Genomic DNA, 27,874 nt, shown 5'->3' with positions numbered 1-27,874 from the left:
TTACAGTGACATGGACTTATGTAGGTTATCAGACGCACTGGAGCCCCCTTGAGCATTTCTGAAATTAATGTCAGAATGACGAATATGATGAAGGGCTGCGATGAATATTTCATGTATGACCCATATGAGGGAAAGAGAGAGGGAGCGAGCAGGAGAGATGCTGAGAGACGCTGTGCTGGGTTCGGCGGATACTGAGCTGGTGGTGATGATGCGGGGAGGCTGACAGACAGACGGAGGGAGGGTCTATTCCACGCGTGGATTATTATTGCTCTGCGTCGCTCTCTATCCAGAAGGGAAGCACCCGAGGAAAATCGGAAGAAACCGAAGCCCAGACCCGAAAAGTAAGTGATTAATTTCCAAACCTCTGTGCTATGATGTTATGAACATGTGCATGTATGGAGAGATGATCTCTGTCTTCACTGTTTGCAGTAAATGACAGCCTTGAAACATTTGAGTCACACTTTATATCGCAGTGATCGGCGGCTACTGTATATTTACTGTACAAATCGAACTACTTTGTGTGATTATTTTGTGGAGCTGCTTGTAAATTGTTGTTAAATATGCGTGCATTGTGCAATTAATGCAGCTTGAACTGTTTACAGACTCCATTCAAACTTTACTATGTGGATCTTTTTTTTTAAAAAAAACTTTAGGCTTTTTAAAGAAATGTATCCTTTGACTTTGTTTGAATGTTCTCCCTTGTGATGGCGTCATCATTATATATATTTAAATACTAAAGTGCAATTGGTCGTCTGCCATGCATAAATGTGAAATTTGTCATTTCTGTGCCACCAATGACACCAAACAGAATCGCAAAAATAACGTCTGTGTCCGAAATCACATACTCTCTGAGTAGGTACTTCTTTTGTATAAGTATGTGCGACCATTAAAAAAGTAGGTTCTACACAGTATGGGAGCCTCTCAATACTCAAATTGATGCTTCCTCGTTTCCTCGTTCCTCCGCCCTCCAGCCCGTGACCCGGAAACCAATCGAACTCAGCCATCTTGAAGGGCATCTCTGTCAATTCTCTAATTGCACCGCGAGGAACAAGGACCGAGTAAGCTTCCTGAGGAGTCATGAGCGAGGATACACAGATATATCCTTCCCTCGCATACTAAGGGGGTGGAGCTAAGATGTGAGGAAAGGAAACAAGGATGCACAAATAAGAAATGAGAAGCACCCTATATGTGCGTATTATCAGTGAAGCGTCAGTTGCGTCGCTTCACTGACATTCACAACTCCTGTGGCCTCGTGGGATATTAAGGTGTCTATTGAATGCGCACTTCACCGGAAGTAGGTCAGGAAGTAGTACTGTTTTAAGAATACTGTGGCTGAATCCCAAAGGGCACCCTAAACCCTCACGGTCTTCCTCTGAGTCTGCACTTGCGTGATGTAAGGGCGCCTTGACTGCCGGGTAAAGTCCCCTGCGTAGCTCGCAAACTTGCAGGCTTAGCTGAAGTGTGCATCGAGGGTGCATAGTGGCCGCAAAGGTGGCGCTCGCGGGCACCCTTCTGAAACCTAAAATGATGAATGGGACACCCTACGGTCTCGTGGACTTAACAAACACGTGCACGTGGCAGCCATTGTAAGTCCACAAGGCCGAAAGTGCATAGAGGTGTGCCATTTGAGATTCATCCTTTGAATTTGGACATACTACTCTTTTCACATACTGAAGTGACGTATGCATTTTGGATGCCAATTACTTTTCAAACAGATAGTTTCGCCCCAAACTCAGACCATTGGTTGTGCTAACTTGATTATCTGGTGTCGTGGCAATGCATGCTATATGCAATATATGCAGGATGTGCTGCCAACAATATATTTGCATGGTTTTAAGGGTAAGTTTAGGCCTTTGGGGTAGGTTTGGAGCTTAGTAAAGCCTCACAGCACATGAACTTAATGCTGGTATACATTCTGACGAGTTATTATTTACCTTTTCACCTACATTTTCAACACATTTCACACTGTCCTACTACATCTGACTGCTTCTTTTGTGCACCACAAAGCATGCTACCAATGTTTTGGACTGTTTTGACTGAAAAAATGAAGGCGGGTGGCACAAATCATCAGAAAACTGGCCCAGTTGGGCCAATCAACTAAAAAGATTTCAATTCCAATCGGTGCCACTAGTGTTGCAGACATAACATACTTTGAACATTTATTTTTTTACATTTTAATATGAATATAACATCAGCAGAGGTTGATCAGAAGCTGCGTAAAGTTGATTTTCATTTATTGCATACCAACAGAGGGCTATGATGTGACATTTACTGTACATTTTGCACAGCATAAAACCAAAGCCTTAGCACTTTAACTCTATGGTTTTTACTGGTATTTTATAAATTATAGTAACATGAAATCATCTATTTGCAAGCGCAACAGGATATTCAATGAAAAGAGCTTTGGTTCATTCTGTTTCTGACTATCTGTTTGGAAATAGAAAGTCATTCGTTTTGCAATTCTGCCTGGTGCCGTTATTGGCAGAGAAATTGATCGGATTGTGAAAAGTGAACGATTCATATCAGAAGAGAGTCAGTTGGAGAGGGGCTGAAAAGTGAGAGGGATTTGTGACATCATTCAAAAATGAAAGTCGTTTCAGTAGTGGAGCATGTTATTACATTTAGAAAAAAAGATTACAAGGAAAACCTTTTTTTAATTGAAAATAACATGCACAGATGAATTGTGCACAATAAGACCAAGAACATGCATTCCGAAAGTAAATAGGGTTCTTTTTTTTATTTTATGTTGCCTTTAAGGTAACATACAGCGTACTTGTGAAAGTCAGATGGGCTATTTGATTTCGACGTTAGTTGGTCAAATGAAAAAATGTGTGCGTTCTGTTTTAACCAATATATCAGTACTAGTATTTTTGCACATATCCTGAGATCTCTCGCCCTTTAGTAAAGATGTCACACCTTGCTTCATCCATGACAAGTCTTTAAGTATGGATTGCATCCGTCTACCTGAAAGGTCAGCGGCATTGCAAGCAGTCAGTCAGCCTTCTCATTTGAATGCAGCTGATAATGTGTATTAAAGGTTAGCGGACTTTGACTTGCAGCTTTCTTGCAGGGCATTTTCAAAAGGGGGAATATTTGCTCTACAAGTTTTTCCCCCTAAGGCTCAGCCCAGCCAATATCTAAAGACTGTTTCAGCCTGCTTTAAACTGCAACTGCATAATGTCCACCCGCTCCAAATATTAACTGTCTGCAGCAGTGACAGCCTGCCAAGTTTTCCGAGTCGAGCTTCAGTGATTTCTCGCCGTACTGGTGTCTTTAAACACCGCGGGGGAATAGCCAGTCTGCTGATTAAGGATCCACGGCCTTGGACTCATTCATATTGTAGAAAGGTATTTCCATAGCAATTAGCTATGAGACCTTTTGGCTCAAGCTTTAGAGAAATACATCCCCAGCTCCCAATTGTAATCTTCCTGCCGAATCCTCATTCGGACCAGTCTCATCCACATTATTATCCTACTACATTTAAATTCAAATGGCACATGGAAGGCCTTCGTAATTGAATCTAATCCACTCCGTCTGATCAAAGGCCTTTTACAGGAGTCATAGTTTAATTTGTTGAATCAATAGAGCAGCTATGGTTTTGTCCATGGCTGACCTAGATTTCTCTGGGTTTTATTACACCGCCTAAGTTAGCCGGCTTTTTTTGGGAGAGCGTGTTGCAGGGAGGTTTGAATATAAAATCGTCACGGAAAGACAAACGCGTTTTATATAATCCTCCAGGGAATGGCGACGGCAGAATTGCATTATATTCTGTGCTCTCGTGCACTGAATTCATGGTTGCTATGGAAATGATCTGCTCTGCTACAGTTGACATTGGCCAGACAATGAACACAAAGGATTAAGGAAGCACCAGATGAATAAAGAAGAGGTCAGGTATAGTATTCTCCGATTTTGCTCTGTTATATCATGATTGTTTGATACTAGGTGTGGGAGGAAGTTATATTGCAGGATGAGCCATTTTCTATCATGATGATATGTATCACTATATATATATATATAGAGAGAGAGAGAGAGAGAGAGAAAATGGCTCATCCTGAAATATGGTCCTTTGGTCCTTCCTCCCACACCTATATATATTAACAAACAAACAAACAAAAATAAATAAATAAATAATAATAATAATAATACATTTAATAATAAATTAATATAAAATAATATATAAAAATAGGCAGATAGGTAAATCAATCTGCCTGCAATCACATCATTCTCTATAGTTCACAGCACTGGTTTTGCTGTCTCAGTAGCCAATGAGCTCGCTGCTCAGCCTTCAAATACTTGGTGTGCCTTTGCTGGAGCTGTTGGAGTGCGCTTTCAGAAACCCTCCACATTCCCCCAGCTCCACCTGTATAGATCTGCTACGGGTAATTCATGTATGCTGTACTGTACAGCAGCAGCATGTCTTACTTGCTCACAGCAGCGTGTCGTGTATGTATTGGCAGGAGCAAGTCCCGTATTTGCTCTGCAGCAGCAGCAGCAATAAACAACAGCAGCAGCAGCAATGACAACAGCGGTGGCAAAAACAGCAGCAGCAATGACAACAGCCGTGGCAATAACAGCAGCAGCAGCAATAACTAATAGCAGCAGCAGCAATAACCAGCAGCAATAACCAACAGCAGCAGCAATAAAAAACAGTAACAGCTATACTGAGCAGCAGCAATAAACAACGGCAGCAACAATGACAACAGCAGTGGCAATAACAGCAGCGGCAATGACAACAGCAGCAATGACAACAGCAGTGGCAATAACAGCAGCAGCAGCAATGACAACAGCCGTGGCAATAACAGCAGCAGCAGCAATAACTAATAGCAGCAGCAGCAGCAATAACCAGCAGCAATAACCAACAGCAGCAGCAATAAAAAACAGTAACAGCTATACTGAGCAACAGCAATAAACAACGGCAGCAGCAATGACAACAGCAGTGGCAAAAACAGCAGCAGCAGCAATAAACAACAGCAGCAGCAGCAGCAGCAATGACAACAGCAGTGGCAATAACAGCAGCAGCAATGACAACAGCAGTGGCAATAACCAACAGCAGCAGCAATAACCAACAGCAGCAGCAATAACCAACAGCAGCAGCAGCAGAAACTAACAGCAGCAGCAGCAGAAACTAACAGCAGCAATAACCACCAGCAGCAGCAGCAATAACTAACAACCGCAGCAGCAGAAACTAACAGCAGCAATAACCAACAGCAGCAGCAGCAGCAACTAACAGCAGCAGCAATAACCAACAGAAGCAGCTATAACAGCAGCAGCAGCAGCAATAACCAGCAGCAGCAGCAATATATATATATATATATATAATTATTTGCAAGAATTGAATGCAAGTAGATTGTTATTTAAAAGTTACTTAACCTGTTAGTGTTCCACTGTACCATCCACGGTACACATACCTTTCAAAAAAGATCAAACCATGCATATACTCCAAATGGTTCAAGAACAGCATGCAATTTACTTTGGGTATGCCTTTTTAGGCGTTTTAGGCAAATTTTACAGGAATGCTAAGGGGTTAATTTTTCTTTTTTTCTTGTATGCTGATAACATAATAAGGTTGTTCTGCTTATGTTTATTCCTTAGACTTACTAGTGGTCATGCAACATTAGCCAGTGTTAGTTGGGAATTCGGCCCACATTTGGAGCCCTTATTTTTGTATTACTCCTTGTTTCACTCTACGTCACTTTCATGTTTAAATTGCATTATGCAGTTCTATCCACTGATTGCCATGCAAATATATACTGCGATACATAGCAAATAGTCTTCCCGCTGAGACATTTCTACCATCGCACAGTACAGTATATTGTCAAAACGCTCAACCCTATTTGATACTGAAAGCAAATGTAAATTTAAATGAAGATGGTGCAGAGAATCCCCCGCAGAACTTTAACAACGCTTGGTAGATAAACCCTCCCAGGATCATTTTGTTCTGATTAAGAACCGCACTTCTGTGGACTTTAGAGTTGGCGCTGTTTGAATTCAGGGAGGCTAATTAAATAGAAGTCGATAAACGCTTACCTGCTGGGGCCTTATGGATTCACCGGAGGAGAGAATGACAAGAGGACCTTAAATAGATCATTTGCGTAAAGTCTATTGGATCATACTCGTAGCTAATAGCTCAGGTTTAGGATACAATGAGGCCCAGAATTAAGCCTAAGTTATGTATTGGGGATGGGAGACTAACTAATTAAAAGTTTGAAAAGGATGCACACTGATTGTAAATGACTTCAGTGGGCGCTCTTAGGCCTACTGTTGATCTCAAGCTGTTCGAGCAGTTAATTAACCAAAAGAAGAAGACGTGGCGGAGCAAATCATTACAGATTGCAATTAATGCGATTTGCAAGGCATGCATGCCAAGAGAACGTTAACAAGAGAACGTCAGCTCAGGTCAAAGGGGTAAGATCGCAGTGATTTTTGTTTGTTTGTTAATGCATCATTAAAAGCGAAGAAGCCTTCCGTTCAGAACCCCCGATTCCCAGATCTTGAGAAGGTCTCATTGTTTCTATGGCAACCCATCTCTGCATACCGAGTTGAGGGGGGGAGGGGGAAGAAAAACGGGACTTGAGAAATGTGTCTTTCCTTGAGCTTTCTTTTAAGTTTCTGTCTTCTCGTGGATGAAACTTATGACAGCTTGGCCTGTAAATGATGGTGAAGATAGTCGAAACCCCAGGTGAAAGACTGTGATTGGAATACAAAGGCTGAGAAAGAAAGGCAGAGGGGCGGACTCTGAGAAAAAAAGCTTCTCATCTCAGCTCGTCTTTGACAGTCAATTTACATCTGAGAATATCTCCCCAAGTTACGACTCGCCCCAGCTCGGCTTCGTGGCTCTTTGTAATTGATACGTGAAACATTTATTTAAATCTCAACTGATAATCTGCACTACAAACGCTCTTCAAAGAACAATGTTTTCCAGGTGACTGAGCATCAGAATGTCTAATTGGAAACAGATCCATTTCTTCACATTCCAAAGGGATTTTATCGTAGATTAGCTTGTCTTGTCATTTTTCAGATTCAAGGGTATTGACTTTTTTAAAAGCATAAAAAGGCTGTCTGACTAAGGGAGGCTTGCTGTTTAGACTAGTTAAAAAGCCTAGATCCTTATTTCTTAATGTGTTCCTTTCTTCTCTTGTGATAAGTTTCCATTGCCTGTCGTCTGTCTCTTAAAATTTTTTTTTTTTTTCAGTTGTGAAGCAAACTTGAGCTGTGGAAAGGGTACTTAATAAATAAAACTTAAATTTATATTTTTTTCTGAAGGATCATGTGATACTGAAGACTGGAGTAATGATGCTGAAAATTCAGCTTTGATCACTGGAATAAATTACATTTTAAGACAGTTATTTTAAATTGTAAAAATATTTTACAATATTACTATTTTTACTGTATTTTAGACTATTTTCAACAGGGTTTTTTGGAGCTTAAGGTATTTTTCATATAATATCACGTTTCTCAATCTCTTGCAATCGATTGCTCCTCGTCCATGTTTGATGTTTAATATACCTGAAACATGGTATTTTGCTCCTGTGAGCACCCTTAAGATGGCAATATGTTGAAAGAAAATGAGAAAGTCTGACAGAGATAGTTATATTTTGAACCTGTGTGAGAGCACAAGAGAAAGAGACACTGAATGATCACCTCATTTTACACCGTGATTGGACTTGATGAAGTGTTCACCACTCTCAGGGGTCCCTGTGTAGTTAACACAATCACTAGAGACCCAGAGCTCTCAACCTGTAATAACCCAGTTTAATCGTCATTAAAGTACTATCTGATGGCTTTCAATGAGTGCAGAGTGGCCAAACACTAGTCTGTGATCAACTTTTCAGAGAAGCCCATCAGGGACTCACCATCCACCTGATAAGCTGTAAATGGCATTGAGATGGGAATAATTATGAATGAAGGTCTTGTAAATTGAGACATGTCCTCTGGGATTTTTCTGATGACTAGCGTTGAGGACTAGCTAACTCCTAGTAGCAGTACTACTAACTTTACTAAAAAAAAAATTCAGTGGTGTAGTAACTGTTTTCATCAAAATGTAGCATCACCAGATCTCTTTTTCCTCTTTTAATGCCACATTGGTTTGGGCTTTCTCAAGCCAACATCAAAGTTTGTTCACAAACTTTAGCTTCTAGTTTTCAATGAGACTTGACCCAGAAACCAGCAGCACAAATACAGAGTTTTTTTCCGCCAGTTCATGTAAATTAAACATGTACAAAAAAACAACATATTTTGCATTTTAGGTCTGCTTTTTAATATTTTGTTAAATGCTGCTGTTTTTTTTTCACTAAAAGTCATTTTTAAGTCATAATATTTATTACATTAGGGTGTATTGTAGTTATATATATAAGGTTATAACTTTTGAACCATTTGCTCTAGAAAAATGTAATTTAGTACACCTGATTCATCTCTTCATTCTGATCACATTCAACATCTTACATTAAGACTCCGCCCATTTTGAAAAGTACAGTATTCAGTTTTTTCTCTAATCCTCCAAATTTTGTCCAATTTTGTCCAAAATTTGATCAGACCAAGCTGCACAGAAAGGACTGAACAGATTTTTCTTATTCATCTTTGTTCAAAAGTTATGATGTCGTGAACTTAATTTTTGTTTTTAGCAGGCTCTACAGTAGATCTATGTCACATTTAACTGACACTAAGTGTTCAAATACACAACAATGCTGGGTTAAAAATAACCCAAGTTAGATTAAATATGGACAAACCCAGCAATTGGGTTGTTTTTGACCCAGTAGATGGGTAGTTTTATTTAACTCAACTATTGATTAAAAATTACTATATTGCTCACTTAAGATGAACCCAAAATAGGTTGGAAATTAAAGTTTATTAATATGTTTGATAGACAATTAAATAATAAATATTTACTAATTTTATATTTATTAAATTTTCACCTTTTGATTATTATTGTTGCCTCTATAGTAATTACGTGTCTGATTTTACGTGTCCAATTTTACGTGTCCAATTTTGTCCAAAATTTGATCAGACCAAGCTGCACAGAAAGGACTGAACAGATTTTTCTTATTCATCTTTGTTCAAAAGTTATGATGTCGTGAACTTAATGAGGTCAACCCAAAATCAGTTCAGAGGCTGAATCTCAGACAAACTTTGAGCAATCGAAACGAAAATGGGTACGCTTCATCAGAACCATGATCTGAGGGTCCCTGATCTGAGGGAAATTCGGCATCTGGGTGAACAAACATCTACCCAGTGGCACAGCAAGATGAGTTACAGGCACCTTACCCAGAGACTGTGGGTTTGAATCCCGTGTGGGGCAACTTTAAAATTGTGTGTAATGTTCTGTCATTTCAATTCCTTTATTATCCGGGTAAGCGTTGTACTAATCTTTAATCCTCTTGGATTAGACATAAGTGTGTTTTTGTTCATTCTGTGTTTGTTCTCATTTGAACTTCTGCTCATTTTGAGTTCATTCTCACCTGTACTCCTGGACCAGCTGTTTTCATGTACGTTCAATTTCTGCTGTTTTTGCTCTTCCTGCTCCGCATTAGCTACAGCCCCTTCAGGGGCTTGGCCCCATATCGCTGCTTGCAGCTATATTCTGAAATATTTTTACAATTTAAAACAACTGTTTGTTTGTTTTTTTATTTGGATAAATTTAAAAATGCAATTTATTCCAGTGATGCATCATTACTCCAGTTTTCAGTGTCACATGATCCTTCAGAAATCAGTCTAATATGCAGATTTGCTGCTCAAGAAACATTTATTAATATTATCAATGTTAAAAACAGTTGAGTACAGTTTTTTTTTCTGGATTCTTTGATGAATAGAAAGTTCAAAAGAACAGCATTTATCTGAAACAGAAAGATTTTGTAACATTATAAATGTCTTTATTGTCACTTTTAATCAATTTAATGCATCCTTGCTGAATAAAAGTATTAATTTCTTTAATTTATATATATATATATATATATCTTACTGACCCCAAACTTTTGAACGGTAGTGTATAATGCTACAAAAGCTTTCTATTTCAGATAAATGCTGTTCTTTTGAACTTTCTATTCACGTTTGAAATGTATACAATGTATACATTTATTTACATATAGCCTACTCTGTTTCAGTGTATGTCTAAAGAACAAGTACTGGTTTCAAATGAGGGTCAAATTGAGATGTGTCCTTTCAGTAACGAAGCACCTTTGTTGTGTAGGTTAAGAAACAAACCGGATGTTCAATATTAATTGGATTTCATTTTGTAGCCAATGTGTGTTTTGTTGACATCTGCTTAAATGACAGCTGCAATACCTGTAATTTTCCACCATTATATTCATCAGTTGTGAAAGCACTCTGGGAAAGCCTGCATGCAAGGGTTGTAGGGGAAGTATGGGAATTGTTTCTTGAGGAAAGACAGGGACTGGGGTGAAGACCATGGTTGCCTGGATACTGCTGGATGCTAAGCCGCGGTACAACAGCCCACTTCAAGCTCATTGTGTACACAGCTGAGGAGAGAAGAACAGTTGTGTGAAATTGGCTGCATCAATTGAATCAAGTGATGATGCTATTCTGGGCCGTCTTCCATATCGCTGCCTCCACTTGGATGGAAATAGAACATAAAAAGTGTTTGCATAACTTAAGCCGTGGACTTCGCAGCCATAAATAAGACAAAATGTGCCTCTCTGTATGCCTGTTGGAACAACATTGAGCTTTTCTTTCCGAGTTCAAGTCTTTGATATGCATTAACCTTCTGTAATTAGTTCCCTTATTATTTATCTTTATATGATTACAGAATAATTGTAGACTGTTATCCAATTACCACTATGTATATAAGAGCGCTAAATGGAAAGACAACAAGCTTTCAATACATATTTTTGTTTTTAGCAGGCTCTACAGTAGATCTATGTCACATTTAACTGACACTAAGTGTTCAAATACACAACAATGCTGGGTTAAAAATAACCCAAGTTAGATTAAATATGGACAAACCCAGCAATTGGGTTGTTTTTGACCCAGTAGATGGGTAGTTTTATTTAACTCAACTATTGATTAAAAATTACTATATTGCTCACTTAAGATGAACCCAAAATAGGTTGGAAATTAAAGTTTATTAATATGTTTGATAGACAATTAAATAATAAATATTTACTAATTTTATATTTATTAAATTTTCACCTTTTGATTATTATTGTTGCCTCTATAGTAATTACGTGTCTGATTTTAAATTTCCAACCTATTTTGGGCCCATTTTAAGCCAGCCATATAGTAATTTTTAAGCAATAGTTGGGTTAAATAAAACTACCCAGCAGGTTGGTCAAACATTTAACCCATCTGCTGGGTCAAAAACAACCCAATCGCTGGGTTTGTCCATATTTATATATTAATCATATTTATATAATAATCAAAAGGTGAACATTTATTAATAAGCAATTTAGTAGATGTTTATTGTTTAATTATTATTCATTAAACTTGTTAATAAATGTTAATTTCCAACATATTTTGGGTTCATTTTAAGCAAGCAATACAGTAATTTTTAGGTTGGTTCAAACATTTAACCCATCTGCTGGGTCAAAAACAACCCAATTGCTGGGTTTGTCCATTTTCAACCCAACTTGGGTTGTTTTTAACCCAGCATTTTTTGGAGTGTAGCCTATATTGTAAATATTAGATTTGAAAAAAAAAAAATATATATATATATATAATGTATGCTCTATATATATATATATATATGATTCAATTTGCACATTTGGCTATTATCTGATAATCAAATAATCTGTCCATTATTTTATTAGATCTATCAAGACAGTTTGCCCTACTGAAAATTGCAAGTAAATACATGTAAATTCTGCTACTAAAATATTATGCTAAAAGCTTCTGGAAGAAGGATGGAACACACTGGAAAAGTGAGATGCACTCCAGTGATGCCTAATATATATTCAGAGGTGTTATGAAATGAGTCAAGCATCATATCCCAGTAGTCCGTCGTGGGAATAGTAGGCGACAGTATGAGAATATATGGACATTGTCATTGTTATTGCAAATGTTGTAATCACTGTACACAATGTCATAATTGCTGTATGAATTGCACACTGCGGTTACAGCAGTGACTACTAAACATTAATGCTATTATAGACGTGGGCTGAATGTAGAGTTAGCCGTGTAAACTAATTACTCTTGATGTTTCACAGGAGCTGACTCCAAAAGCCAAAGTGAGAAACCACAGCGATCGGACAGGGTGATGACGGTGCCCTCGGCCCATGAGTTCCATTGGCAGAGCCTGGCATGTCTTTCCAGTGCCCGCGTGTATCACTCATTGGCTGATGTCGGGGGGCAGCTTTACATGGTGGGGGGTTGCGATGCCTCTGGTCGACCCACCAGCGCTCTTGAGCTCTACTCGCCCGAGTTGGACCGCTGGCTCAGTCTTCCTTCGATGCCCACGCCAAGAGCAGGGGCTGCAGTGGCTGTTTTGGGTAAGCAGCTGTTGGTGGTCGGTGGGATGGGGAAGGACCAGCGCCCCCTGAAGGCCGTGGAGGCGTACAACACAGAAGAAGGCAAATGGAGGAAGAGGTGCTCACTCAGAGAGGCGTCCATGGGGCTTTCTGTCACTGTTAAAGGTAGAAAACTGTCTTGTGGCTTTAAAGTCAACATGGAATGGTGTTCACTACCAATAATATTTCCTTACTGTGATGTATTTACAAGTCAAATATATTTAATTATTGAGAGAGAAAAAGCACAGGGCCCTTGATTTTATTCATGGAAATTGATATTATATTATATTAAAACTATATAAAATTATATAAAACTATTTAAAAACTAAAAACTATATATATTAAAGTTAAATAAGATGAATTGTGTCTTTAATACAAGTGTATTAAAGAATTACGTTGACAAATATGAATTTTACAACAATATATTGTGTTTGTATAATATATATATATATATATATATATATATATATATATATATATATATTTATATATTTATTTAAATAAGGTCAATAAAACAACAACAAATAAACAATAAGACCAAGAAAATGTATTAAAGAAATAAATAAATTGTTTTAGATGTTGGGATAGTGAAAAATTTCTCTATACTACAAGTTGGAGGGATACAAATTTTTAATTTTTAATATGAAGATTAATGTTATATAATAGGAATGTGTATTAAAGAACGAAATAAATAGTTTTAAGGCTTGGATGGTAAAAAGTGTCTCTATATTACAAGTTGTTGAAAATGTTTAATTTTTGATAAAATATTACGTCGATAAATGAATTTTACAATGATGCATTATAACATTACATTATAATATATATATATATATATATATTATAACATTACATTATAATATATATATATATATATATATATACACACACACACTCTTTTTTTAATAATGTGTACTGATGAATTTGTTGTTGTTTTACTGACCTTATATATATATATATATATATATAAGGTCAATAAAACAGCAACAAATTAACAATAAAAGCAAGAAAATGTATTAAAGAATGAAATATATTGTTTTTAGATGTTGGGATATTGAAAAGTTAAAGGTGAATATATATATATATATATATATATATATATATATATATACACACACACACACACACACACACACTTTTTTTTAAAATAATGTGTACTGATGAATTGTGGACAAGCAATCAGGAACATGTATTAAAAAACAAAATAAATTATTTTTAGACTCGTTTGGATAGTGAAAAGTGTCTTAATTACAAGTTGTTAGAGGGAAAGAGTTTAAATTAATATTATAAAGATAAATATAAATATTACATATAAATAAAATATTTCTTTTTTTCTTCGGAATAGTATGATGATAAATAAATGTATGAAAGAACAAGTTAAATCGTTTTGTTTTATGTTGACTTTAGACAAAACCATGTCAATGTCACTTTAAATAATTCATTCACCTCTTTTCAGTTCTGTCAGAACATGGTATTTAAAGTATTTATTCATTGAGAATTTGACATTGTAAGGTGAAAGACTGTTTTGTTCAAGAGTTCTTTGTTCAAAATAAATACCTTCATTTGACCTCTGTTCAGACGGCAGAGCTCTTGCTGTTGGGGGAATGGCAGCAGACCTCCTGCCTAGAAGTGTTCTCCAGCAGTACGACCTTCGCAAGGACGTATGGGCGCTCCTTCCGCCCATGCCCACCCCGCGCTACGATACCAGTGTCTGCCTACTGGGCTCCAAGATCTACGTGGCAGGTTTGCTGAGCAGAGAGAGTCCTTGTGTATCTGTTATCTCCCCTCCACACTATGTGCGTGTGTATTTGTGTTCCTGACCTCGATGTAGTTTTGAGGACAAAATTGCTAAAAAATAGCCACTTAAGTTAGCTAAATCTGAAAAAATAACAAATAAAATGATGTAAAACGGATAACTGGTTTATAAAATCGATATTTACTTCTAAATGTGCAAAAATGACCAGTCACCACCAATTATCCCTGTCCCTTCAGGTGGACGTCAGTGTAAGCGTTTGGTGAAGGCGTTTGAAGTCTTTGACATGGAAAACCGCACTTGGTCCTCCCTACCCAGTCTGCTCTGCAAGAGATCTTATTCTGGAGTCATATGGGACAGCGCTGGGCGTCTCTGCTGGTTAGGAGGGCTCAGACAAGGAGGAATACACCAAAGTTCAAAGTTCACCAAGAATGTTAACATCTTTGACACCAACCAAGGTAAATTAGCTAGACATACCAACACTATAATAGTACATATCTCTGTATGTCTGTTTCCCACTGTAAACATGAGTAGTGAAGTGGAAAGAGCATTGAAAACTATTACAAAACCGCCATGATCGTCAGGTAATCTAATTTACATGAGCGGGCATCTCATTTAAATCCAAATGGCAATTAATCTACTGTACACAGAACAGAACCCAAACGTCAAATTGAAGCTAATAACAGTTTGCTAACGTTCCCATTAAGTTATGAAAATGTTATTTCTGAATGTTTTCTGAAAGCGTTTCTTGGTTATGCGAACATTAAAGAAACATTCCATTTTATCATTTTGCAAACATTAAGAGAACATTATTTTTGAATGTTTTCTAAACATTCAGAATCAAGTAGTAACATTTTAAAAATGTTAGACAAATGTCCAATAAAACGCTTCAGAAAAAAACATTCCATGAACGAAGTATAAATAATGTTTTTGTGCTAAAGTTTTGAGAACATTACCAGATAACTTTGAACGAATGTTCTATTAATGTTACTGGGAAAATGTTTGTTTGTAACTTTGAGAGAACCTTGCCAGAACATTGGTCAAAGTTCTGAGAACATTCCATTAGCTGGGTAGCTGGTTAATATGGAAGCTTGTTTTCACCACTAAATAAAAAAACAAAAAAGGTAATTGCAACTTTTTTATCTCACAATTTTTTTTTTCTCAGAATTTTGAGATTTTAACTTGCAAATTGCAAGTTATATAGTCAGAACTGCGTGATATAAAGTCATAATTGTGAGATATAAAGTCACAATTCTAACTTTTCTCACAATTGCAAGGTTTTAATCACGTAATAACTCACAATTCTGACTTTTTTCTCAGAATTGCGAGATATAAACTCAAAATTTTGAGTTATAAAGTCAGAATTGTATGATACAAACGCACAATTGTGTCTTTCTCAGAATTGTGAGTTTATATCTTGCAATTCTGACTTTATAACATGCAAGATATAAACTCACTATTCTGAGGAAAAAATGTCAAGTCTCGCAATTGCAAGAAAAAAGTCAGAATTGTGAGACATAAATTCAAAATTGCATGTTATAATGTCCTTTTATAAAGTTTATATCACACAATTCTGACTTTAAAACTCGCAATTGTGTTTATATCTCACAATTCTGAGAAAAAAAGTCCAAATTGTGACATATAAACTAGCAATTGTGAGAAAAAAGTCAGAATTGTGAGATAAAAAGTCGCAACTGTCTTTTCTATTTTTTATTTCATGGTGGAAACAAGCTTCCATAGGTTAAGCTAGTCTTCCCATCTGGCAAAGCTGGTCTTTAGCTGGTCTCCCAGACTGACCAGGTAAAAAGTGCCCAAAACCTCTATAAAATCAACAACCTTGACTAGCTTGAGCAGGCCTGGAGACTAACTAACTCCATTAAAAATCTTAGGCTCGTTTCAGAGGTTTTTTCCACATGGTTTTCAGCACACAATGCATTGCAAAAAATAGGCTTAGTGCTGAATCTCTCTGAATACTGTAACCTGTGAATATAGACACCAAATTAGATAAGTGCTGCTTGTGCATGCAGTATGACAGAGAATCAGTGAAATCTCCAAGAAATATAGTTTTTTGTTGAATGCGTACATAAAACACGCATACATCATCACGGGTACCTGTTCACTTTTTATTAGATTTTTTTGTTTTTGTTTTGGATTAACCCAAAAAAGGGGTGGAAAGATACAAGGTGTGACAAAATGTAAGACCTGCTGAAATGAGTTATTGATTTCTCTCCGGCTTCTCACGCTTTTTCTTCCCCTACATCGTTTCCGCTCAAATCTGATCTTTTCTAATCAGATTCAGCAGATGGGAAAATTGCACAGAGTTTTTTTTGGCCCCAAGGGCGACAAAAAAAAGTTCCTATCATAAGTGGGTAGCGAGGAGGTCAACTGAACTTTGCACGCTGGCGTATGAATCATTTCTCTCTTTTTTTAATTATTCCATTACTGGTGCATGTGTCAGTCAACAGGTGCGTGAGCCGCCGTTCACAGAGCAGCACGGGGGATTAAGCCTCGCTATCTAATTTCCTTCTGCCCGAATCCGCCACCGGCAATAAAAGCCCTCGCGTACAAGTCTCCCAATCTAATATAACTAGGCGATAAGATCGTGGGATTGGAAGGGGGCGTTAAATGATGCTATTCAGAAACACATTGTCATCCCTTATCCATAGCTCATCCTGATAGATAGTTGAGGCCATCTGCTCTTTTGTCTTAACGCAGGCTGCTGTGGAGAGGGTTATATCCCAGTTTGTTGGCAAGATGGATGTGCACTTTATTAAAGATCCAACTTGACAATGTATACTTGCTAATTGAGTGGTGATAGACCCAGAACAGCATGTTTTCTAACGTTATGCCAAATGAACAGCCAACAGGATGGACCCCGCCACCTGTTTAAAGGGAATATGGGTTTGCATCTGAATAAAAAGTATGCTTGGCATCAGGAAAAAATGTGAAAGGGCAACACCGTTCAACAGAAAAAGCGTCAGATTTTGGGCCAACAACAGAGCGAGCGTTGCACGCCAAGGGCTGAAATCAATATCCTGTCCAAAGTTGACAGACCCTTCATTACTCATTCAAGTCAGACACTTTGATCCTGATCCAAATTGCCAAATTTGCAGCAAAACATCAATAAATGATTTAACTAAAATCACCGGAGAAAAACAAACTCAGCGAGCAGCCTTGTTGTCCACTGGCTACATGGGCCACTACCTTTTAAAGCAACTTCCTGGCTGAATATTGCATAGCCTTTGATTGCATAAGGTCTTTGAAGTCCACACTGCTGTCTATTTTAGTCAAGAACCTTTTAGTTACTTTTAAAAGCAATGCATTACAATATTGCGTTATTCCCTGCGTTAGTTACTTTTTATGGAAAGTAATGCGTTACATTACTTTGCGTTACTTTTTTCACCTGTGCTGGGCTTGCTTGTTTGTTTTTTTAATGACAACAAAAGTTATATTTTTGTCAAATGTAAAGGCCCTTTCACACCAAAAGTTAAAGGATTAGTTCACTTTCAAATGAAAATTAGCCTAAGCTTTACTCTTTTACCCTCAAGCCATCCTAGGTGTATATGACGTTCTTATTTCTGATGAACATAATCTGAGAAATATTAATAAATATCCTGACGCATCCGAGCTTTATAATGGCAGTGAACGGGACCAATGAGTATGAGCTGAAGAAAGTGCTTCCATCCATCATAAACGTACTCCACACAGCTCCGGGGGGTTAATAAAGGCCTTCTGAAGTGAAGCGATGCGTTTTTGTAAAAAAAAAAAATCCATATTTAAACAAGCTATGATGTAAAATATCTAGCTTCTGCCAGACCGCCTTCCGTATTCAACGTACGAAGAAAGTGTAAAACTCTTGCAGTTCACAAAGCTTACGCTACGTCCTACGCCTTCCCTATTCAACTTACGTAAAAAGTTTAACTGACGCGACGCCAGTTTACACTTTCTACGTAACTTGAATACGGAAGGCGGTCTGGCAGAAGCTAGATATTTTACTTCATAATTTGTTAAAATATGGATATTTTTTTACACAAAAGCATTGCTTCGCTTCAGAAGGCCTTTATTAACCCCCCGGAGCCGTGTGGAGTACACATTTATGATGGATGGAAGCACTTTCTTCAGCTCATATTCGTTGATCCTGTTTACTGCCATTATAAAGCTCGGATGCGTCAGGATATTTATAAATATTTCTGCGATTATGTTCATCAGAAAGAAGACAGTCATATACACCTAGGATGGCTTGAGGGTGAGTAAAGCTTGGGCTAATTTTCATTTCAAAGTGAACTAATCCTTTAAATGAATAAGCCTCAGACTGAAAGAAATGCAAATTGACGCCTGTACAGTAGAGGGTGCAGTTAAGACATTGGTTAATAAAGTGAGATTAAGTACATAAAGTATATTTGTATAATATTCTGAGATTGCATTTCACTGTTTTTATTCATTTATATGTAAAAGTAATGTGTTACTTTACTAGCTACTTGAAAAAAGTAATCTGATTACATAACTCAAGTTACTTGTAAAGCTTTACCCCCAACACTGCTGACTGACATGTAAAGCTAATAATCCCAGTTTGTTTTGTTTTCACTTCTTCCTCAAAAGCAGTTATTGTATTGGCCTTTTTATATTGTGTAAAGTTTTTTAAAGCAACGTTAGCATGATGCTAAATAAATGATCTGAGAAGCATTGGGTAAAAAGTCAATTTGGTTATTACTGGGTCAGGTTAATTAGGCTGATCTATTTTTTATAGATACTTTCTGGTATTAAAAATACATAAATGCATATATATTTACAAATACACATGATATGAATGCATATAAAAGTATAATATAAATCCAGTATAATATATATACAGTATCTGGTATTATTTTTTTTTCCAAATCACTTGCATTCTAGGATTGCCTGATCTGTGAAAAATGCCTGCAATGACAATACTTAGGTGTTGCTCTTCCAGTCTGAAAAGGTTTTAATCATTTATATATACACAAGTGCTGTGAGCATCTGCATATGTGTCTTTGCAATCAAGCATGTAAACATGAATGGTGAAAGATGGTCAAACAACCATGATTATTCTAATGCCGTTTGTGTGTTATTGGCTATGATTGTGCTTTTTGGCAGATTAGGTTGACTGAGAAATGTAAATAATGTGCCAAATTAACATTCTACATCTGTGAAACACAGAAAGCCGCTCAAATCCAACTTCCTTTTCAAAGCAATTAAAGTGTTCTAGCTCAGTAATTTTTGAAGAAATGGTCCTTGCATTTATTACAGCAAGCTAGTGGCTTAGTTATTAGACATATATTAGATTCTGCAAATGGAAAACAGTCTGTCAAGTCTAATCGACAAGCACGCAGGCTCTAATCTGCAGGAAAGTCCTTTATTTCTATTTCCTCTTTAGATGCTTTAGGAAAAGCTGTCAAACAAAACCATTTCAAATAATATACTGCATAAGCCTGTTAATTTTCTTTCACTCATTGTATAAATCTGATTTATTATGTCAGATTTTAAATCACAGTGTTAATGGTGAATGGTGTGTAATTTATTCAAAGCTAAAATACCCAGTTTAATGTACAAACTATACGTAAGAGATTATTAGAATGACATCTTGCAAATTGCTGCTAGATGTGCTATTACACATTTCATCTTTAATATTTTGCACTTTATTATTGTTATTTGTTTGTGTCCGCTTTGTTTGAAAGGAATTTGGTTGAAATCAGAGGACACCGTACCCTTGAAGACCAAGCGAGCAGACTTTTCCGCAGCCATAGTGCGAGGCAGAATGATCGTGGCGGGAGGTCTAGGTATGGAAGTTGCACTATAATATATTTATCTACCGCACAGTTGCTGTCACGGTTGGTGTCGTCCAAACATCTGCTCTCCTCTTACAGGCCATCAGCCATCAGTGCTGGACACCGTTGAAGCCTTCCATCCTGAAAAAAGAAAATGGGAAAGGCTGTCGCCCATGTCGACGCCGCGTTGCTCTGCTTCAAGCATCGTGATCCGTGATCGCCTACTGGTGGTAGGAGGCGTCAATCAAGTCCCAAGCTCCGCCCACGAGATTCTATATGTAAAAGAGGAGGAGATTCTTTAACCGCAGAACCTTTACACTTCAGAAAAAGTTGCCTTCAATGATTAAGTAAAACACAAATTTTCACACTAAAGGCACGGTCACATTTACCAATGCTTGGCGAAATTTCATGGGCGAAATCCAGTCATTGCAATTTCGCTTATTTGCGTTAGTCAAGCGAATTTGCCATGCTGACCAACAGTGCTTCATACATCTCTACGCTATTGAAAATTTATGTTTTGTTAATGTGACCACACCTTAAAGGTATAGTTCACCCAAAACTAAACACAAAAGAAGATATTTTGAAAAATGTCAGTAACCAAACAGTTGATGGACCCCATTGACTTCCATAGTATAGAAAAAAAATATTATAGAAGTTAATGGGGTCCCATCAACTGTTTGGTTACCGACATTGTTCAAAATATCTTCTTTTGTACAGGTTTGGAACAGTTTTCATTTTTGGGTAAACTATACCTTTAAGTCCTGAAATATACTCTATGCCAGTGTTTCCCAACCCTGTTCCTGGAGGCACACCAACAGTGCACATTTTTGAACTCTTCCTATTCCAACACAACTGATTCAACTCATTAGCTCATTAGTAGAGACTCCAAGGCTGCATTTAAGTCCAAGGCTGCTTCTGAAATCGCATACTATATAGGTATAGGTACTTATTTTGAGGAAGTAATTACTTCACAACCACAAAAAAGTAGGTTCTATATAGTACGATGAGTATGTGTAGTATGAATATAATCCGGACATACTACATTCGCCATGTTGTCATTATCATGTGACCTACCAGCATCAGTTGCGTTGCTTCACTGCCATTCACAAATCCTCCCCCGTGGCCTCATGGGATAGTAAAGTGTCCATCGTATGCACACTTCAAACTCTCGCCGGAAGTATTAGGTACTTTTTGCTTACTCTTTTATGAGTACTGTGAATTCAGACATACTTCTTTTGTCACATACTGTTTTTCACCTACTATATATTTACGCCCTTCCCTCTATAACTTCCCTCCGTCTCATTCACTCGGATGTACATCATTGCTTACTTTGCATGAGTGCCCACTGCTGGCAGAACCCTTGCAATGTGTTTAAATGGAACGCCCAAAGCAGGGTTGCCAGGTTTTCACAACAAAAAATAGGATCCCCTAGTAAAAATCGTGTTCCGGGGGGTAAAATCCACGTTTTTGGTGGGGATCCCCTGGTAAAATTCGTATTTCAGGGGCTAAATATCATGTTATTTGGGGTCACTTCAACCCACGGACAATTCTGTGGGAAAACCACAGACTTGGCAACACTGGCCCTAAGCCCACTTAAGCTGATTTATTATTTACAGTTTTTTCCTTATGAATTTGTTTTACACACCATTCTATAGGCCTGTATGTATACTTGGGCTGTTGGAGAAAATATAAAAAAATTACACAAACAAAAATTATGATACAATGAATAAACTATAACAGTCAGCTTAAGGTAGCTACAGGTATTATGCAGTTAAATGTCAAAATAACTTCGATATCATACACTAGAGTTGTGTGGGGTGGGAGTAAATTAAGCTCGACCTGCTGTGACGTCACAATCATGTTGCATTGTGGTCGATGGATCTGTCTGAAGTGTACATATTGAGTAGAATCACTCTCTTGGTCAAAATCAAGGGGTCAAGGGTCTGTCCAAATACACTTCACCCACTTGACGAAATTGAACACACTTCAAAATGGTGGGGAGGGGAAGTGCTTAGGGAAGTTTGTGTATGTCTAAAAGTGGAGTTAAACGCATCCCAAGACCAGAAATAGATGGGTCAGATAATGGAGACATCCAAAATGTGTACTATTGGTGTGTCTCCAAGAAACAAGGTTGGGAAACACTGCTCTACGCAAATACGCGAATGTAAAATATTGGCCAATAGAAGAGGCCGTAGAGCAGGGGTTCTTAACTCTGGCCCTCGAGGTCCACTTTCCTGGAGAGTTTAGCTCCAACCTTGATCAAACTCACCTGCTTATATCTTTCTAGAATTCCTGAAGACCTTGATTAGGTGTGTTTGATTAGTTAAACAATGCAGGAAAGTGGACTTTGAGGGCCAGAGTTGAGAACCCCTGTCATAGAGTTTCCTTCAAACTTCTGTCTTAAACTACATTCAGGTTGCTAGCTATAAACATGTCAATGGTTTAAACGAAAAAATACGTGGAATTTTAGCACACCTAGCACAAGATTCTATTCAACGACTGTAGAAAATAGATGTTTACATTGATGCCTATAGTGCCCCTTGTGGCAATGCTGAGAATGCTGACATATTTCCTAATGCAATGATGCATGAAATCAAACTAGAGTTGGTGTTTACAGTACGTACTTATGTAGAGTGTGTTTCAGGCTTAATGTCAGCACAACAAGGTTCTTGGATGCTAGACTGTTCAAATGAATAAGCTACACTATCTGATGAGGAATAACTAAGCACATTTTCGGGAACAACATGTATTTTAGTTCCACAAAGCTCGCTGTTAATGCCATTTTTACAAGATGCACAGCAACGACAATCTGCCTCCTAAAGCCAACAGCGCCAAACACCCACCGAACGAGCTAAGCCAACAACATATGCACAAACACAGCCACACACTCTTTAGAAACAGAATAAATAAGTGTTTGAAATAGAAACAGATTTAGCAGTCTCCCTATAATGGTGTCTTGAGATATTTTTAGGGTATTTACAGGGTTGCTAATTAATCTACTGCTAATTTTAGCATGATCGGCTAGTAATACAGCAGAGGTCTTATTAATAAAGTGAAGTTTTAACTTTAGGATATTCATTGTGCATACCTCCCTGCATTAATTGTGTAGGAGGTGATTTTGGTGGTTTGTATGGTGAATATTGTTGGTTATTTTTCACTCATTCTGGTCAGTTTCATCCTTGTCTAAAGTAAATTGCACTGCTGTAGCACATACATGCAATCCTTTTTCTAAATGTTTACAGGGTCTTTAGCAATTTATAGTAGCGTCAAGTACTCTTTAAAAACCCCTGAAATCAAATTTTGGGAGTTTTGTGGCTTTTTAAAAATGTAAAGACAAGCCTTTTGAAGTGTTCTAGCCCAAATAACGTGCTTTCCAATGGGAAATGCATCAAAACAGGATAGAAAACTGCCCTCTACAAAGGATTTCATGGGGTTTTTAATGCTACACTAATAAGATATTGAGTGTGTTTACATGCACAACAATTCAGCTCATTCTGAAATCCCGGCAAAGCAAGAAACATTTATGTGAGATTTGAAATGTACATGTGCACACACAAAATAAACCGCCAGGATTGTGTCTTAAACAGTTTATGACCTTTGGCTGATAAAAGAAAACATTTACGTGTTTACACGACCTTACATGCTGCTGGGTTATTAAGCGTAATCAGCGTAAGATCGTGCATGTAAACACACTCATTGTCAGCACAGAGTTCAGAGATGCAGTATTTTGAATCGAAATAAAGTTGAAAAGCCTTTAGGGAAGTCATCATAGCTATGGCCAACATCATTAAATGATGTTTACTTTTTTCTATTATAATGTTTTCACTTGGCCATTTGCTCTCATTTTGTTAGGATAATGTGTCTTGGATGCACATTGCAATAAAATAAAGCACTGTAATAACATGGTTTTCTACAATTGCTTGTACGTTTGTGGTTTTGCCATTAAATGAACTTTGTCTCCAGTCTTTTTGCTTCCTTGTTTCTTGGTTCAAATTCACCATGGCACTCTTATCTGAGGGGGGAAAAAGAAACAGTGGATTTTCTTTTCTCTTTTTATTAAATAATGTCAAATAGTGACTCAATTACTCTAGTCTTGAGCAGCATGGTGGTTGACACAGAATGAGGAGCGACTCTAACCGTGTGGACTCCTGGCCTGAGGTTTATTTGTCTCTATTGATTTCTCTCACCTCTGCAGAGGTGAAATGTGTCTCGCGGTCCTGTCGGCCACGCTCAGACCTGCTGAAACACACTGCAGAGATGCAGTTAAAAAGTGCTGCAGTGGTTCGACACAGTTTATCTGCAAAATGAGGCTAGTGCTGATCTGTTATTGTGTTTTGGATTGCTTGGAAGTCTCTTGGCCTGCTTTCCAGGAAGTAGTAGCAGTCTTGGCTGTTAGTTTAAACAGGTATAATCTTAAATATTATGAACAAATAGCAAAATTAGTTACAGATCAGGTCTGAAATTTGTATTTCTCCATCCATAACCATTACATTTATCCTGTGCTGTCCGATTCGTGAGTCGTTCGTTTGAGTCGATTCTTTTTAATGATTTGGTCGAACCAATTTGTGTGCAAATTAGTGATGGGTCGATGGAAATATCGGATTATTTTAATGACTTGACCTTTGAGTCTCGTTCAGCAAAATGAACTAATTTTTCATAGCCTACATGTCATTTCGTTCATTTGAACAGAGTTAAATTGCCCATTTTCAATAACACGTCCACAGAGCAGCCCACATTGATCATATTTCAAATAGGAAATCATTATAATGCAGCCAGAGATAAATTATGAGAAACAAAAACGATTAGTCTACCTCTCGAGTCCCTATAGCCTTATTTGTCACGTGACAAACGCATAACGAACGAATCGTTCATCAACGAGCTATAGTGCAAAATACTGAAGGATATTGTGAGTAAAACTGTTAAGTATCTGCAAAATGAGGTGTTGTGTTAGCATTTATGGATCTGCATTTTTTAAATTATTTTGATCTTTTTGGAAGTCCTCAATGAAGTCCTGATTCCGTTTACGAATCAGTGGTGAACCCCGGAGGTGACGTCGGTGTATCACAAACAACGCGACATTTGTCGACATTTTTTAAAGAAAAAGTACATTTATCTGACACAAAACATGAGTTACAGCGTCATACAGGAACACATAATTCTTGCTCATACCATTTTAAAAGAGTCTGACCAGCAGGTTTTTAGCTGGGAAACCAACAAACTTGCCTGTTGAAAAGTGCCTAAACCCCTCTAAAAGCCAACAGGCCACCCTTAACGTTGTGGAAAGCCAACTAAGGCCATCTTCTTTTTATTTATTTTAGCAGACAGAGTGTGAACACTTTGAACGATGGAAAGAATCTTGAATTTGAATCAGTTCAACCGTCCGGAGCGACTCGCTCAAGTGAATCGGATTCTCAACGCTAGGTGACTGGCTGGTAAGGCTGCAATTATACTGTTTACCGCTTGGTGACACTGTTTATCAGTTTATGTATACTTACAATCACTGAACTTCCTTGCCATACATTATAATATAGTTTTGGATTATAATATATCCTAATTAGTGAAAGTTTTGACATTGAGTCTAAGAAGTCTCTAGAAGATCTAAAAATAGCATACACCATCCAGAATTCTTATTTCATAACCAAACTTGCATTATTCTTTAACAGGCACATGGTGTTTCTCTAAAGAGAACCACGTATTCTACACACTCATTTGTGAATCACTTCCTATTCTGGACATCAAGGCAACCTGAGGGCACACAAGGTGAAATGTTCTGGGGTTGAAGTACCTTTTTAAGATGTGATACATGCAGTCAGGCTACTCTGTAACCAACCCTTTCCTGTGCGAGGTGCCTCCTGGCTCCATCCACCTGGTCAGTATTCTGATCACGTGATCTCGCTGAGCTCAGGACCACTGGGTGACCCGTCGTGAGCGGCTTTTGCTCCCTGAGCCCGGCTTCAGTGGAGAATTTTCCACATTAGTTGTGTTAAGCTATCTGCGACACGGCTCTGAATGTATTAAAACAGAGCTTTAATGATGTTTAGGCATAAGAATAATGAGGTAACATCTAGCAAAGTCTGTCTAAAGTGGAAAATGCTTTCACTCTGCACTAAGCTAGCACGCTTGCGACTCAGAATGAGGAACACATTATATGATTTTCTGCTGTTTCGGAGAACATAATTTCAACAAGCAGGGTTTGAAATAACGTTCTATTTAATAATAAATCGAGGAGTGTGATATAACAATTTTCATTCCTCATATTGAAACAAATAGAACGCATGCTGCTACACGCTGAAGCTCAGTAAAGTCAGATAATAGGATTTGTGAGCCTGAATCAGATATGTAACTCATGCTGCGTTTGTGGGCGGAAGGAGTAGCAGGTAGAAAAATTCAAACGAATGTCTTTATCTACCAAGAAGGTGTTTGTCATAATCATGATGTAGGGCTACATTTGCGAGTGTTAACCTGGAATAATCTTTAAATCTGGACAGATATGAGATGTGTCTTAAAATAGCGTATAATAATATTATCATTAGTGACGCTTGTTATATTTAAGGTTCGTATTAAACTTAGCGCATAATTCATCCAGCACTTCATGAAGTGAGATGCCTCAAATTGCATGGATGGTTGAGGAGAGCTGTGCCAGATTTAAAAGTTAAGTCCAATGGTTTAGAAAATATTAGGCATTGGACTCTGGCAGATGATAAATTGGGGAAAATGGCATTAAATTCTACCACATATTGTAGTAACCACTCAGAACACCCTAGTAACCGCATAGTAACGTGCTAAAAATTACACTAAATACCTTAGACACTAATACCACTAAAGCGAATTTTGTACAGGCGTTCTGAAAAAAAGGGGTCATTCCGTGTCAGCTCAACCAGATTTTTGATTTTGATCATTTTTTTCTGGTGAAAGAAGTACATAAAGGAAGAAAAAAGCCAAAATATTAAATATCATGAATGTATATTTACGGACTAATTCACTGTTTTGTAGAGGGGGGCAAAATTACCATTTTCACATGAGATGTGGAACCAAATTACAGGGGGGTAAAAATGACTTTAGAAAGATGGCAGCATCTTTATTTTATTTTTACACAGAGATTGGTTAGTCTATTAGTTAAATCTGTTGACTTTAGCAATCTTTGTTGCATTATATGTCAATGGTGACAGTTCAAAAATGGGGAAAAAAGCACATCTTGTGTTTTTTGCCCCAAGTTTGCATGCTTGTAACTCAAGAAGTATTAAAAATATCTTAATATCCTTTTAGATTCTGGTTCTTAAACTTTTCTTTTGGTATCTTCATTTTAAAGGCCCTATATAGTTCAATCCCAGAGATATGGAGATCTTAATGCGGGTCCATGAGTAAATTGGTAAATTGTATGCATCATTAGTGTTCGAAAACCAAATGTGGGTCACTTTGCATACAGCTGATATTTTTTTAGTGGTTGCTAAGGTATTCTGTGTCGTTTTTAGCATGCTGCTATATAATTTAAATATATAAATCACGTTAACCTAGTAGTGAATACGTCAATTCATACATTTGTCCTGCTGGAATACTTGCTCTTGCAAAACTTTAAGGGCATTTATATTTGCTCAGCCTACACACTGGGGTAGATTTTTTTTTTTTCCTCTGGTGAAAGAAATACATAAAGGAAGATAAAAAGCCAAAATATTAAATGTCATGAATGTATATTTGTGGACTAATTCACTGTTTTGCAGAGGGGGGTCAAAATGACCATTTTCACATGAGATTTGAAGTCAAATTAGAGGGGGGTAAAAATGACTTTAGAAAGATGGCAGCATCTTTATTTTTACGCAGAGATTGGTTAGTCTATTAGTTAAATCTGTTGACTTTAGCAATCTTTGTTGCATTATATGCCAATG

At 37.5% G+C, this 27,874-nt stretch overlaps 1 protein-coding gene across 1 annotated transcript; it reads left to right on the top strand.

Moving 5' to 3' along the window:
* Window positions 1-2: 2 nt before the first annotated feature.
* klhdc8a (kelch domain containing 8A) lies at window positions 3-23,956 on the top strand. Its single transcript, XM_051913380.1, has 6 exons — window positions 3-341; window positions 12,156-12,581; window positions 14,031-14,195; window positions 14,445-14,663; window positions 19,902-20,003; window positions 20,091-23,956. The coding sequence occupies exons 2-6, from the start codon at window positions 12,206-12,208 to the stop codon at window positions 20,291-20,293; spliced, it is 1,065 nt and encodes a 354-aa protein (XP_051769340.1). The 5' UTR covers window positions 3-341; window positions 12,156-12,205; the 3' UTR covers window positions 20,294-23,956.
* Window positions 23,957-27,874: the final 3,918 nt, after the last annotated feature.

This window comes from Ctenopharyngodon idella, chromosome 11 (assembly GCF_019924925.1).
Source record: "Ctenopharyngodon idella isolate HZGC_01 chromosome 11, HZGC01, whole genome shotgun sequence".
In the NCBI taxonomy this organism is placed as follows: domain Eukaryota; kingdom Metazoa; phylum Chordata; class Actinopteri; order Cypriniformes; family Xenocyprididae; genus Ctenopharyngodon; species Ctenopharyngodon idella.
The sequence above is the reverse complement of the archived record's forward strand: the minus strand, read 5'-3'. Positions and strand labels throughout refer to the sequence as shown.